Source organism: Drosophila serrata, unplaced genomic scaffold, assembly GCF_035046125.1.
Source record: "Drosophila serrata isolate PLE 108 unplaced genomic scaffold, ASM3504612v1 contig_272, whole genome shotgun sequence".
In the NCBI taxonomy this organism is placed as follows: Eukaryota; Metazoa; Arthropoda; class Insecta; order Diptera; family Drosophilidae; genus Drosophila; species Drosophila serrata.
In genome coordinates this window covers 10,722,966-10,736,086 of record NW_028257170.1, presented here as the reverse complement: position 1 = coordinate 10,736,086, position 13,121 = coordinate 10,722,966, and the positions used below count along the sequence as shown (strand labels likewise).

At 45.8% G+C, this 13,121-nt stretch overlaps 3 protein-coding genes across 4 annotated transcripts; 2 read left to right on the top strand and 1 right to left on the bottom strand.

Moving 5' to 3' along the window:
* Positions 1-328: 328 nt before the first annotated feature.
* Positions 329-2,399, top strand: elgi (E3 ubiquitin-protein ligase NRDP1 elgi). The gene is made up of 5 exons (XM_020960433.2): positions 329-592; positions 660-802; positions 865-1,309; positions 1,574-1,739; positions 1,801-2,399. Exons 1-5 carry the CDS (start codon positions 503-505, stop codon positions 1,902-1,904), a joined length of 948 nt encoding a protein of 315 aa, XP_020816092.2. The 5' UTR covers positions 329-502; the 3' UTR covers positions 1,905-2,399.
* Positions 2,400-2,892: 493 nt separating this feature from the next.
* LOC110190196 (uncharacterized) lies at positions 2,893-5,546 on the top strand. The gene is made up of 2 exons (XM_020960548.2): positions 2,893-3,398; positions 4,739-5,546. The coding sequence occupies exons 1-2, from the start codon at positions 3,287-3,289 to the stop codon at positions 5,467-5,469; spliced, it is 843 nt and encodes a 280-aa protein (XP_020816207.2). The 5' UTR covers positions 2,893-3,286; the 3' UTR covers positions 5,470-5,546.
* A 333-nt stretch (positions 5,547-5,879) lies between these two features.
* On the bottom strand, positions 5,880-12,943 carry Brr2 (U5 small nuclear ribonucleoprotein l(3)72Ab). Of its 2 annotated transcripts, XM_020960245.2 has the most exons (6): positions 12,766-12,943; positions 11,974-12,669; positions 7,173-11,916; positions 6,919-7,093; positions 6,577-6,859; positions 5,880-6,518 (listed from the first exon to the last, which is right to left on the bottom strand). In XM_020960245.2, the coding sequence occupies exons 1-6, from the start codon at positions 12,808-12,810 to the stop codon at positions 6,033-6,035; spliced, it is 6,429 nt and encodes a 2,142-aa protein (XP_020815904.1). In that variant the 5' UTR covers positions 12,811-12,943; the 3' UTR covers positions 5,880-6,032. The 2 variants fall into 2 exon arrangements, with proteins under 2 accessions (XP_020815904.1, XP_086689846.1); XM_086833720.1 differs by having other exon boundaries at positions 7,173-12,669.
* Between the last annotated feature and the right edge of the window lie 178 nt (positions 12,944-13,121).

Genomic DNA, 13,121 nt, shown 5'->3' with positions numbered 1-13,121 from the left:
TAGGACCACAAAAAAATATATTTTACAATCATTTGCTACAATTACTTGTAAATATATAAATCATTCCAGGCAAACTACACAATATACATTGTTTAAAATGCAAACATAGCTTTTTTAACAGATTCCTATTAAAATATTTATGATCGTTGTTACACTTTCTATACAAATTTTAGTAAACATCATATACAGTAAATCTAAATATAATCAATATATAAATATACTGTTTTAGAAATTAAAATATATATGAACACTTTTTTATTTGTTTTTTATTGTTTTAAATAATACAAAAATTATGAATTCAAATATATAAGAATGTGACCAAACATGTTCATATTTCTAGGCTGACCGCTGGTATTAATTGTATCACCAGAAATGGTCACACTACTGGACAAATAAAAAAACAAAAAAAAAGCTAAACATTTTGCAATCCGCAGAAAAACGCTGTAAATAAATAGTTTGTCCAGGCTGATGAATGGCTTGAGCAGCGGATACGAAAACTGAGATGGGCTACGACGTCAACCGCTTTCAGGGGGAGGTCGACGAGGAGCTCACCTGCCCCATCTGCTCCGGTGTGCTAGAGGATCCGCTTCAGGTTTGTTTTGTTTGCAGTTCGTGCGAAGTACACATACAGCTAACATACCTTGGATTTCTTGATGCAGGCGGTGATGTGCGAACACGCCTTCTGTCGCGCATGCATCAACGAGTGGCTGACTCGCCAGCCCACATGTCCCGTGGATCGCAACGCCCTGACAACCGCCAACCTGCGCGCCGTTCCCCGTATATTGCGCAACCTGCTGTCCAGGTGAGAGCCTGTCACTCCCTTTCTCCCAGCTTCTCTTAACCAATGGCCCCTTCTGTCCACAGACTGTCTATTACCTGCGACAATGCCCTGTATGGCTGCTCGGCCGTTCTGAAGTTGGATGCGTACAACTCGCATTTGGAGGAGTGCATCCACAATCCCAAGCGTCCGTTTCCGTGCGAGAAAGGGTGCGGCTTTGACATACCCAAGGACGAGCTAAAAGACCATAACTGTGTTCGCGAGCTGCGCACTCTTATCGTGAAGCAGACGGAGAAAATGGGCGAACTGAAATCTGAGCTAACCGACCAGCAGCTGACCATCAACGAGCTAAAGCGAGAGCTGCAGCTGTTCAAGGACTTTATGCGTGCCATGCGAGTCTCCAATCCGGCGATGCGGGCAATAGCCGACCAGATGGAGCGCGATGAAGTGATCCGCTGGAGCAGCACGTTGCCCCGGGCCAGGGTGACAAGGTGGGGGGGAATGATCTCGACGCCCGACGATGCTTTGCAGGTAAGATGGGAGTTTTCTCTTATTAATGAAAATGTATTTGGAAAAATTTTGTAATGCTCCTAAAGTTAAAAAAATACGTAGAGATCCAGTCGTGAATATGGAACTTGTATAAAGATTAGATAAGATCTTGAAACCGATATATCAATCAATATATTATCAAAAAACACTAAAAGATTAGATAAATTACCACTATATTATATCTAAGTCTTGTAAATGTACATAAATTACTTTTATACAATAATTTCCAAAATAACTTCTCCACAGCTTATGATCAAGCGTGCTCTGTCAGAGTCGGGTTGTCCGCCACACATCCTGGATAGCCTAATGGAGTTCTGTCACGAACGACGCTGGCCAAGGGGCCTCAGTTCTCTGGAGACGCGACAAACCAACCGTAGGATCTACGACAACTATGTGTGCCGACGCATTCCAGGTAAGCCAGTTGCATTAGTTTATTTATTTATTTATCAAATCAATTGTTAATTGAACGACAGGCAAGCAGGCTGTACTCGTACTGAGCTGCGACAACCTTCATATGACTGAGGACGTCATGATCGATCCCGGCCTGGTCATGATCTTCGCCCATGGCATTGAGTAGCTTAACCACTTATCCTAGGTTTGCTGCCAACTATTCGAATTCGAAAAGTGCTCAGTTTATGTTGTTTCCTTAACTTAAGCGTAAGCATTAAAGAAAGGTATCGGCGGTCTACGACATGGTAGCATTAATAGACGTAAGGAAAATCTCGCAAAACGAAAAGCCACACAAAGGAACCATTCAAGCGCCTCATCACGACTCTCAAGTTGTACAAAAACAAAAATTTTAAATTTATACCCATTCATTGTTTTTTCCATTTAGTTCATACACTAATAATCTCTGTTCGATTAAGCGATCTCAACAAGACATCCATCCCTTTTTGTTAATTTTGTTCACTTCGGAAGGAAGGAAGCTTAGTGTGAGTGTCTTAATTCGTGTTTCGATTCCTATTGCACATCATACTTAAAGTTTTAAAACAATTATCTTATACTTATATAGATATAAATTAAAAGTGAAGCAAATAATAATAAAGTTTATTCGAATTATGTATAGTGTAAAGGTATTGTAAGTTTTCTGTGGAATATTGTTGGGTTTTTTATAAGAATTCTATCTTCAAAACAGTTTTTAAGAAAATCTACACACATTTTCCACCAATTTCATGTTGCTTAGCCTTAAAAAAATGTGCTTGATAAAATGTTTCTTAATTTGTTGTTTTCAAAAATATTTCTATAAATTTTCCACCATATATCACATTATATTTAAAAAAAAATCTGTTCTATGTTTTCAATTCAACTAATTGAGATCAGAAATATAATGTATTAGGGGGTCTGCCCCTCTTATCAGCTGGCAGGAAGGGCAGACAATCGGTCGGCACTGAGAATACCAGACAGAAGTTCATTGGGTTGCCCCCTCCACACACATCTAGCGATACGCCTCCGCCTCTCTTGAGATCCGTAAATGTTCTGGACAACATCTGTTTCCCGAAAAGGAAATCCAAAGGCAGAGCGTAAAAAATAAACAAAACAAAAGAAAACCAAACTAGTTCCTTGACGAGCTTTTGGGATGCAAACCGGTTTCGGCCTTTGTACACCCGTTTCGTGTTTTTTCCTACATAACAATACAACTTTATTAAATATGTTTGCATCTGGGGTTACATGTGCCAAAAATCGTTTGATTATACAATTCAGTTTTTTGTTTCTGGTATTTGCCGAAACATTTTGAATATTGATAGAAGCAATTAGCGCCGGCGAACAAAAGGGGACGCCCCCTGTGGCGATTGAAAAGTGAGAGTTGGATCGACATCGGCATCGGCACATGTGGAAGAGGCGGAGATCCAAGCCAACAGTTGTACGCGAGGCGCCATAGCTAGCGGACGTGCCCAGCACAGCGATCTCTCCCAAGTCCCCAGACTCAACCCCAAGAGAACTCTATTCGAAGAATTCGAAATGAATCCGTCGGTGCTAATTGTGGCCCTCGCCTGTCTGGGAGCCGCGTCAGCATTCCCCCAACTGAGGCAGCGCAACGAGAAGCAGGTCCAGACCGGCGAAGTTGATTTGCGTAAGTCTTGGGTCTTAATTAGATTTTGTTTTTATTTATTTATTTTTTTTTTTTGTAATAAAAAGCAGATATTCATTGACTAGGGTTTTTTATAGCCTTTAAATTTATGGAAATTTTTTGATTTTAAAGCTTGTGTAATCTTAAACTTTAATTTTAAAATCGTTTTAATATCGTTTATGTTTTTTGAAAGTATTTCTTAATCTTTAAGGCGTCAATAGATTTAGTTGTATACATCTTTGTGTAGTGTTAAATTCCTTTTATTTTTGGTTATCCTTTTATTTTTAAATATTATTATTTTATTTATTTTGAACCCACCAGATAAATAAAGCCAACAGTTTCTAAAAAATTCATTAACTATTAAACAAGTTTTAACATATTTTTCTAATATCTTTCGAGACTTTAAATACATAAATGAAAACTACTGACAACGACTATAAAATAGCAAACTTTTAAACATAAAGAGCAAAGATCTTTATCCAAACAATTAACTAATACATTTAAAAGTCAAATATATTTTACCGATTATCGTATATATTTTTATACCCTTGCAGGGTATTATAATTTCAGTCAGAAGTTTGCAACGTAGTGAAGGAGGCACCTCCGACAATATAAAGTATATATATTCTTGATCAGGATCAACAGCCGAGTCGATCTAGCCATGTCCGTCTGTCCTTCTGTCCGTTTCTATGCAAACTAGTCTCTCAGTTTTTAAGCTATCTGAATGAAACTTTGTAGTTATCCTTCTATATACTCTCACTCGTATATATGTCGGAACGGGCCAGATCGGACTACTATATCATATAGCTGCCATAGGAATGATCGGATAATTTTTACAAAAAAAAAAATAACATTTTTAGTTTTCAACAGAATTTGATCAAATTTGAGATTTAGCCATTTTACTATACTCTACACTTTTGTATAAAATTTTATGAAAATCGGACTACTATATCATATAGCTCAGTTTTCAGCTGATTTTCATCAAATTTGAGGTATAGCCATTTTATATTAGTCTTAAATTTTGTGTAAAATTTCATGAAAATCGGACGACTATATCATATAGGTGCCATACAAACGATCGTTTGATGTAGAGGAAAAATGCAAATCTGTGAATGTAAAACTGTAAATATAATATGTATAGGTGAATGAATGAAGCAGGTATTACTTCATTGTTTTTTAACACAAATATATTTAATTTATATGGTATGGATTCCTAGTCATAGAAGTTCTATCTGCAAGGGTATATAAACTTCGGCGTGCCGAAATTAGCTTCCTTTATTGTTATTACTTAAAATTTAAACCCCTTAAATAAGTAATAAATTTAAACTTAATATGTTTTTCAGCCTCGAAGGGTGCGACTATTGAGGAAGTGGTAGTGGAATCCGCCCTATACATCAAGCCAAAGTCCAATCCGCAGGTGCGACGCGTACGCTCTGCTCTAGAATCGGGCATATATGCCACCCACAAGAGGGTGAAGCGTCAATTTGGCCGACAATTCGGTAATCAGTATGCTGGAAATCCAGGCTTCGGAAGCGGTTTTGGTGGAAACCAGGGCTTCAAAGGAAATCAGGGCTTTGGAGGCGGTTTTGGTGGAAACCAAGGATTCGGTTCAAACGTGCAGGCAGGCACAACGGCCGGATCTGGCGGCACCAAGGCGGGCGTTGATGTTGGAGCCGGACCAAATGGCGGCAATGCTAATGCCAATGTCCAGCTAAACCCGCTCGGACCCCTTGGACCCAATGGCTACAATCAGGAGCAGGCTGCCTCCAATGGTGCTGCCAATAGTCACTACAACAATGGACCTAACTCCGGCTCCTCGGCTGCCATTGGACAAGCGCAGGGCTTCCAGTCGCAGAGTGCCAACGGATCATTTGGTGCCTCCTCGGCCAGCACAGCCACCCAGTCGCAAAATACCAACCCCTTTGGCACTAATAATGCTGCTGGTGCCTCACTGAGCCAGGTTTATCACCTGCCCAACGGACAGACCATTAACTTTAGCTCCACGAACAGCTTCGCCAATGGAGGAGCCAACAAAGGCAGCAGCCATGGATCGGCGGTTTCTGTGAGCCGTTAATTGCCATAGTCAGTTTATCCTGGGAATGCAATATTTGTGTGAAAATGTGTTTGAATAAATATTTATGATCAAGTAAACTGTTCAAAATAATATGAAAAATATATGTTTGGCTAATAATCGAAATAAGAAAAAGAAAAGTACCACAAAAGATCGAGGAATTCTAAAAGGTAAGGTGCATAATAAATTTCTTTTAAGGGATCAAGATACGAAATAAAGATAGATAATGCAAGCTAATAAGAACCTCAAAAAAGAATGCCATCACATAACTTAAATATATTTTAATCTTTTAAGGTAGTTTACCCTTTGGACTATCCAGTAGACTCTCTGCTCCCAAACAAGTCAAAACCTGAGGTGTTCATTAGCAGCTTTACCTTAAATATTATATTAAAAATAATATTAATATGAAAAGGTTTCTTAGAGTTTTAAAAATTTGGTTTATTTTATGGATAATGGTTTTTGCGCTTACTTTGTAGAGATACTTCTCGTATCTATTACTACAATTGAAAAAGTTAAATTGTAAAAGTAGTTCATCTTTTTTGCCCAACTAAGCCCAATCCTCTACACTAATCCGACTCGCTTTCGCTCTCCGATTGGAAGTCACCCACTTCAATGGAGAATTTGTACTCCTGATCGCATCCCAGGTAGGAATCGCTCATGTAGTACAGAGTATAGTCGTGCTTTCCCGGACTGGGGGCCACAAAGTCCAGCTTAACCTTTGCCTTCTGCTGTAGTGTCAGACGCTTGATGGATAGCAGGGAATTGGTCTTCGGATCGCCAATAACGACCCACCAGCCCTCCTCTCGCTTCTGGGGGAAGAACGGAGCAATGACCGGGCCGGTGACCTCGTCCTCACGCTCCAGTTGGACAACGACATTGACAGTTGAACCCGAATTGATGCGATCCTTGTCCACTACCTCATAGTTGAGTTCAATGTTGGGATAGCGATTGCAGAAGCGTGCCACATCGGCCATTTGCAAGTCCGAAAGCTGCAACAACCTCGAGCGATCCTCATCCTCCAGTTCCATAATATCGAAAACGGTTTCGATTTTCTGCAAAGCAAGATAAAATAGTAACAATCGCTTTAAAGGTAGCATCTCAATCCTTTACCTTCTCTGTGCACCGCTTGACTATTTCGGCACTGAAGTGCGGCAGCTGTCGCAAATACGAGTCCTTGCTCCACATGGCCTGTGTGACCATCTGGGCCAGCTCCATGGCAGCCACAGCCGGCGAGAGCCAACCGTTCGAACTGAGCACATCTACACAGGCCTGTATGAGTCGAATGGCCTTGCTAAGTATCTGCTCCGTATCGCCCTGGAGCTCAGGTCCCAACTGCAGACGCGAGAGATGGGCCTGGAGCAGCAAATTGGTCTTAATATGCGGGTCATTGAACCTGTAATAAATTTGGGCTTAGAATAGGGATTTTATTGATTAAGTAATTGCTTAACTTACTTTGGAGCCGTTTCATTGGGTCCCGTAAGCTTGTTCGGCAATCGCTGAGACAGTGTGCGCAGGACCTGCTCTTCATGATGCCTGACCACCACATCCTCGTACTCCGCTGCCGATGAGATTATCTCCAGCAGGCCACGCACTTTTGTTTTGCTGTTCAGCGACAAACTAAAGAGTTCTACGCAAATAAAAATTAAAAAATACAAAATTAAATAAGTTATTCCACATCAATTAATTAACAATTTTGTTCCCCTTACCAATAGTCGTGTAGTTGATGTAATAATAGGCCGCAATCATGCCCAGATTGAGGGGCAGCGTGTCCATGTCATCCTCTACACTTATGCACTTCGACTGCTCTAGGTCGCTCAGAGTGTTCTCCACCAACTCGGACAGATGATCGGATAGATGGCGATGCGTGACACCCTGGAGATTGTAATAGTTCGGATTCTGGGTTAGTCTTCGGTAGAGGAAAGTCCACGTGAGGTAGTCCACGGCATCCTGTTTGTTCTCAATCGTCTTGGTCACCACCTCAGCGTTAAAGTGATCGTGCATTCGGTGATCCAAGTGGCTTTCGATTGGCAGCGGCTCATTGATGAACTTCTTGAAGAAGTCTTTCTTGCTGCTCTGACACATCAGGACGCATTTGGCATCCGCATCCTCATTGGGCCGGTTAGCTCTTCCGATCATTTGCAGCACGTCCGTTATGGGGTAATCCTCGTAAGAATGATTCTTGCCATTGTAAAACTGTGTGTCCATAATGATCACCAAGTGAGCGGATATGCTCATTCCCCAGCAGAGATCTCGGGACACAACGGCCACTTGCACGGCTCCCGAGTCGAACAGCTGCTCCACCAGGCGATGATCGGAGGAGGATAGACCCTCGTGTAGGTACGCCACTCCTTGGGCTAGAGTTTCCTTCAAAGTTTTATCCGTCATTCGCTCCAGGAACGGCTTGATGTCCTCCTCCTCGGCGTGGAAGAAGCGATTCGGTTGCAAGTCCGAAGCAGCATAGGTCAGGATATCTATCGCAGTAAGCCGGGCCTGTTTTCTCGAAGATACGAACACAATAACCGGCTTGTGGACACTGTACTTCAGGATGGCATTGTAAACGGGTTTCGACATGGTGGCAATTCTGGTGGCGTTGTGGGTGACATTAAAACCCTGGATGTGCAACTCCAAGGGAATGGGACGCACACTTGGATGGAAGTTAAAGGTGGCATTGGGATTGCATCCCAGCCACTGGGCCACATCCCTAGCATCGGTCAGAGAGGCGGAAAGAGCCACAATTCTGATCTGCTTCTCAATCTGTGAGCTAATGTACCGCATCCTAGAGCACACAATTTCCAGCACAGGCCCATCCTCGCCGCCCACCAGTTGTAGTTCGTCCACAATAAACAGGTTCACCAGCTGCACATTCTTCCTCTGCTTCCATCGGCGAGACAACACATCCCACTTATCCGCCGTTGTAATCACCAACTGTCCCTTGGCTATCAGCTTGAGATCCGTTCCAGTTTCGCCCGTCAACTTGACGACCTTGATGTCCAGCGCCGCAAACTTTCCGTGCCAATCCGCAAAGACCAGATCAGCCAGAGCCTCCTGGGAAACCAGGTACACGCATCTGGCATCCGATTGTGTGGTGAATAATCGCATAATGGCAAACTCGGCAATGGTCATCTTGCCAGAGCCAGTCGGAGCTCCAACAAAGACGTTCTCATCGCTATTATAGACTGCGTTGAAGACCTGCGTCTGTATGGGATTAAACTGCGGAAATTGCTGCGAGTAAAATGCCTCAAACTTTGGCTGACGCAAAGCACTAATGGGCAGCGGTTGCAGATCCAGCAGCTCTGTCGGCGGCATATTCTTTTCGGGCAGAATGAGATGACGGAAGGACACGGGCAACTGAGTTTCGGCACCGATCCAACGATCCGAGACAATCCGGAGGAAGTACTGTGGCGGCAGGGGCTCAAAAACGGGCACGAAGAACTTCAACTGGTGCTCGTCCTGGGAATACTTCTGCTTCAGCAGGAAGAACTCGTGATGAAGTATGAGTTCCGAGTCCACGTCTTCAATGAGCACCCAGAATCCCTCAGACTGGCCGTGAACCTTCTCGTCCCACTGGAAATCGGGTGTAATGGTAAGCTCCACCCTGAGTGTTCCCCTGGTTATGGGCTGAATGTGCGTGGAGAGCTCCAGCTTGGGGAACTGATGCACGAACTTGTGAATCGTCTTGCCCAATTTGGGTACGCGAATCAGCTCGCCCAGTTCGTGGGGCTCCAGATCGTAGAGCCTGGCCCATGGGAAGTGCTTCTTCTCCAGCTTCTTGGCTATCTCATCGGGCATCTTCTTGAACTGGCGCAGCGGCGTCATGGATTGCCACATGCGTCGGTCAATCATCTTGCATAGCGTCAGCGTTTTGTCCGCTAGTTGGGCCCAGCCTCGGGTCAGGACTATCTCGAAGATGGCACGCATTAAACGGGCAGCGGATTGGGTGATGAACACCATGTCTGACATCAAAGCGAAGCCCTCCAACTTCAATTGCGAGATATAGGCCTGCAGCAGCACGTTTACCTTGGCGCTGTGCTCCTCGATCGACTCCTTGATGGGTATAGGGACTCGTTCCATAAGCTTCTGCAGCTCCAGTTTCTCCTCCTCTCGCACCGAGATGTGTCGGAATTCGGAGGACAAGGAAAACACACGAAACAGCTCGATCTCGCTAAGCGTTTGCTTTAGCAATTGGTTGTACGTCAGCATGGTCTCGTGCGTTAGGTAATAGTGAGAAGCAATCCGGCCGAGATCGGTGACCTGAAAGTGTCCCGTCTTCCGTTCGTACTTGACCAGGCCACTCCTCTCCAGACAACAGGCAGCGGTGTGAAGCAGATCCGCACGGTGCTGTTCCAACAGGGGATCAGCCTTGATCGCGTCATGTGATACTCCGTACAAGGTGGGATTCCTTAACATTCTGATGTAGAGGTAAGTATAGCCAAGCCAATTAACTGCGTCCTGCAGATGCTGCACTGTTCCCAGAACAATCTCTGCGTTCAGCATGTCCGGGAGCTTGGAGATGAACTGCGACTCGATGGGAAGCTGCTGGTTGAGCAGGGAGAGATAGAACTGCAGCTCGCTATGGTTGGTGATGAGAATGCCCTCGCCTTTGGTATCGTACTGCGGTCGTCCGGCGCGACCCAACATCTGCAGGACATCCAGAGCACTCAACTCTACCCAGCGACCCTTCTCCGGGTTGTAGACTTGCGTTCCCTTGATGATTACCGTGTGCGCCGGCAGATTCACACCCCAGGCCAAAGTGGCTGTGGAAACCAGAACCTGGATGTGCCGGTCCGCAAAGAGATCCTCAACAAGGGTACGATCCACACGCGTCATTCCAGCATGATGGATGGCAAAGCCGTAGGGCAGCAGTTCCTTCAACTCGGTGTTCTTTACTTGCTCGGCCTCAGTGCGAAGCACTTCCATGCTGGCAGATCCCTCCCTCAGGAAGCTGCCGAGAGTGTCCTGCTCCAGGCACATGTCCCTCACCGCCCTGGCCGTTTTGCCGGTCTCCTTGCGCGAGTGTACAAACACCAGCACCTGATTTCGGCCGGCATGCTCCATAGTCTTCTCGTAGACGATCTCGTTCATCACCTGGAAGCGCTTCAGAGCCTTCTTCTCGGTCACACCAATGTACTGCTGCTCCAGAGACACTGGTCGATAGCTGTTGTCGAAGTAGAAGAGTCCCTTGTCCGGCTTTACGCGCAAGAAAGTAGCCACATCCTGGTAATTGGGCAGCGTGGCCGACAGTCCCACTAGACGCACCTCCTCCTGAGTGGTCTCAATATTACGAATGGTACGCGCCACTAAAGCCTCCAACACCGGACCTCGCTCGTCGTGCAGCAAATGGATTTCATCGATGATGACCAAGCGCACCAGGCTCACAAATGTTCGCTCTCCGCCCTTCCGCGTGATGATATCCCACTTCTCCGGGGTGCAAACTATAACCTGGGTGGCCGCAATTTGCTCCCTGGTCAGCTGATGGTCGCCGGTCAACTCGGAGACCGTGAGGTTATAGCAGGCAAGACGACGTCCGAAATTGCCCACCATTTCCTGCACCAACGACTTCATGGGGGCCACGTAGATGATCTTGAAGTCCTGCGCATTGATGGTGCCGTCCTCGTTTATGTGCTTACCGATTTCCCGCATCATGGTGAGCAGCGCCACATTGGTCTTACCCGCTCCGGTGGGTGCACACAGCAGCATATTCTCATCACTGTCCAGCGCGGCCTTGTACAAGCGACTCTGGATGCGGTTGAGCGTCTTGAAGCCCTCGAACACAGGCTGGACATACTTCGGCAGCTTATCCACAGGCTGCAGCTCCTCGTTGGAGTCGAAGGGCACTGGCTTCAAAGCCGGCACATGCACCTCCTCGTAGCCCTTGCGCTGCTTCCTGTACGAACCATCCGGCAGCTGGCACCGCTTGTTAGCCATGAAATGAGAACCCTGTGTGAAGGCCAGTTCATCCAATTCAAGAAGCTGGCGAACACCAGCCACCTGACCAGCAGCTGCTGCTCCTCCATCCTCGGAATCACCTTTCCCGCGTTTGCTTCCCCGGGTCTCACCCTCCTCCTGCTCCTCGGACTTGCCAGTGTCCAGCTGTCTGAGAATCTTGGCCAGCGCTGAGTTACCACGCATTTTCTCGCGTATTCTTTGGCGTTCGCTGTCCGTTTGGGCCGAGGCCAACATGGTGCAGTACAGAATCATCTGTCGGTTCACCTTCAACTGTTTGATAAAATCAAAGCAATCGTAGCCCAGTAGGAGCACCAATTGGTTCTCGCAGTCTCGCTCGTCGGCGGCATCTTTGAGGATCTTGAGCACATCGGCCGCCTTGCTCTGTGACACCATGGCGTCCTTGTAAAACTTGCTCAGACAACGCTGCAGCCAATAAGCATCTATGTCCAGTGGATGCAGGGAGCGGTCTTTCTTCACATTGTTCGCCGCCTCCTCATTAGCAAGCTGGGAATAGAAGTGTAAATTAAATTTGGGTCTGCCACTCTCAATTACATTACTTACATTCTCTGCATGCAGGGTGTGATCAATGCGCGCCTCTTCGCCCTCATCCTGGCCCTCGTCGTCACGGATCTCGCCGTACATGTCATTGTCGCTCTCCTCTTCGGACTCCTCGAACTGTACGTTGATGCCGTAGGTTTCGTCGATCTGCTCCTCGTTGTTTGGCGCCGCAGTCAGCGCATTAACAGCGTCGCTGCCAAAGTCTGTGATCTTCTTGCCAAGGTTGACGAGCAGAGCAAACCGCTCGTCGGTGACCGAGCCCAACAAACTGTCCACATCCCTCTTACGCTCCCGATCCTTCAGACGATCATTCTTTAGCACAGCTAAGATCTCATCGGCGGCGCCGCACAGGATATCCCGAGGCTGATCCCCAAGAGCTTCCTGGATGAAACTGAGCAGCACCTCGTAGGTTTGGCGGGTTTCCTGCGTCTTCGGACGGTACACAATACCAACCATCTCATCGATGCCCTCGGACAGCAACGTAGCGCCCTTCATACGCTCAAAGTCGTACTGCGCCTCGTCGCGCTTCTGCCGCTTTACTTTGCGCTCCTCCGTCTTCTCCGGTTTGGTGCGCTGGTATCGATCGCCCATCCGGGTGCCGTCTAGCTTTCCCACCAGGGAGCACACCTCGCCAGTGGCCTCATCGCGACGCGGCCGTTCAATGAGTCGGACATCGGCTTGCAGCACAAGATTGGAGTTCTGAAAAAATACAAAATTGCATTTAGTGTGTTTGTGAAATCTTCCGAGGACGCCGCATGGACAGGGAAAGTTTTCCGGTCGCGATTCTGCACTTACCGCCTTGTACTCGTACTGCAGCTGACGTGCTGCGGCATCCGCCATGACTGTTGTGTGTTTTGCACAGGTATTTAATACTTAAATTAACCTATTTTTATAGTTTTTTTGCGAAAGAAAACGTGAAAAGCCGCTGTTTGTGGTCTGCAGTGTGGCCGCGGAAGGTAAGAAAAGAAATACCATGAATAAAAATAAATACCATTAAATACCACTATTATAGTTCTGTGGAAGTTTTGCTGTTTTTATATTAAAAAAAAAGTGTTTCAATTGAAACTAAATCAAGATATAATTAAAGAATAATTAATTTAAAAAAAAACAAGCGAATTCATAAATTAAACATATTAACGGTATTTCAAGCA

What these genes read in the sequence shown, in the direction of transcription:
- elgi (XM_020960433.2), top strand. Translation starts at nt 503, where the DNA reads ATGGGCTACGACGTCAACCGCTTTCAGGGGGAGGTCGACGAGGAGCTC. An exon ending in TGCTAGAGGATCCGCTTCAG is followed by an intron (nt 593 to 659) that starts GTTTGTTTTGTT and finishes TTCTTGATGCAG; the next exon opens with GCGGTGATGTGCGAACACGC. An exon ending in TGTGTGCCGACGCATTCCAG is followed by an intron (nt 1,740 to 1,800) that starts GTAAGCCAGTTG and finishes ATTGAACGACAG; the next exon opens with GCAAGCAGGCTGTACTCGTA.
- LOC110190196 (XM_020960548.2), top strand. Translation starts at nt 3,287, where the DNA reads ATGAATCCGTCGGTGCTAATTGTGGCCCTCGCCTGTCTGGGAGCCGCG. An exon ending in GACCGGCGAAGTTGATTTGC is followed by an intron (nt 3,399 to 4,738) that starts GTAAGTCTTGGG and finishes TATGTTTTTCAG; the next exon opens with CCTCGAAGGGTGCGACTATT.
- Brr2 (XM_086833720.1), bottom strand. Translation starts at nt 12,810, where the DNA reads ATGGCGGATGCCGCAGCACGTCAGCTGCAGTACGAGTACAAGGCG. An exon ending in CCCAATGAAACGGCTCCAAA is followed by an intron (nt 6,860 to 6,918) that starts GTAAGTTAAGCA and finishes AATTTATTACAG; the next exon opens with GTTCAATGACCCGCATATTA. An exon ending in TCAAGCGGTGCACAGAGAAG is followed by an intron (nt 6,519 to 6,576) that starts GTAAAGGATTGA and finishes CTTGCTTTGCAG; the next exon opens with AAAATCGAAACCGTTTTCGA.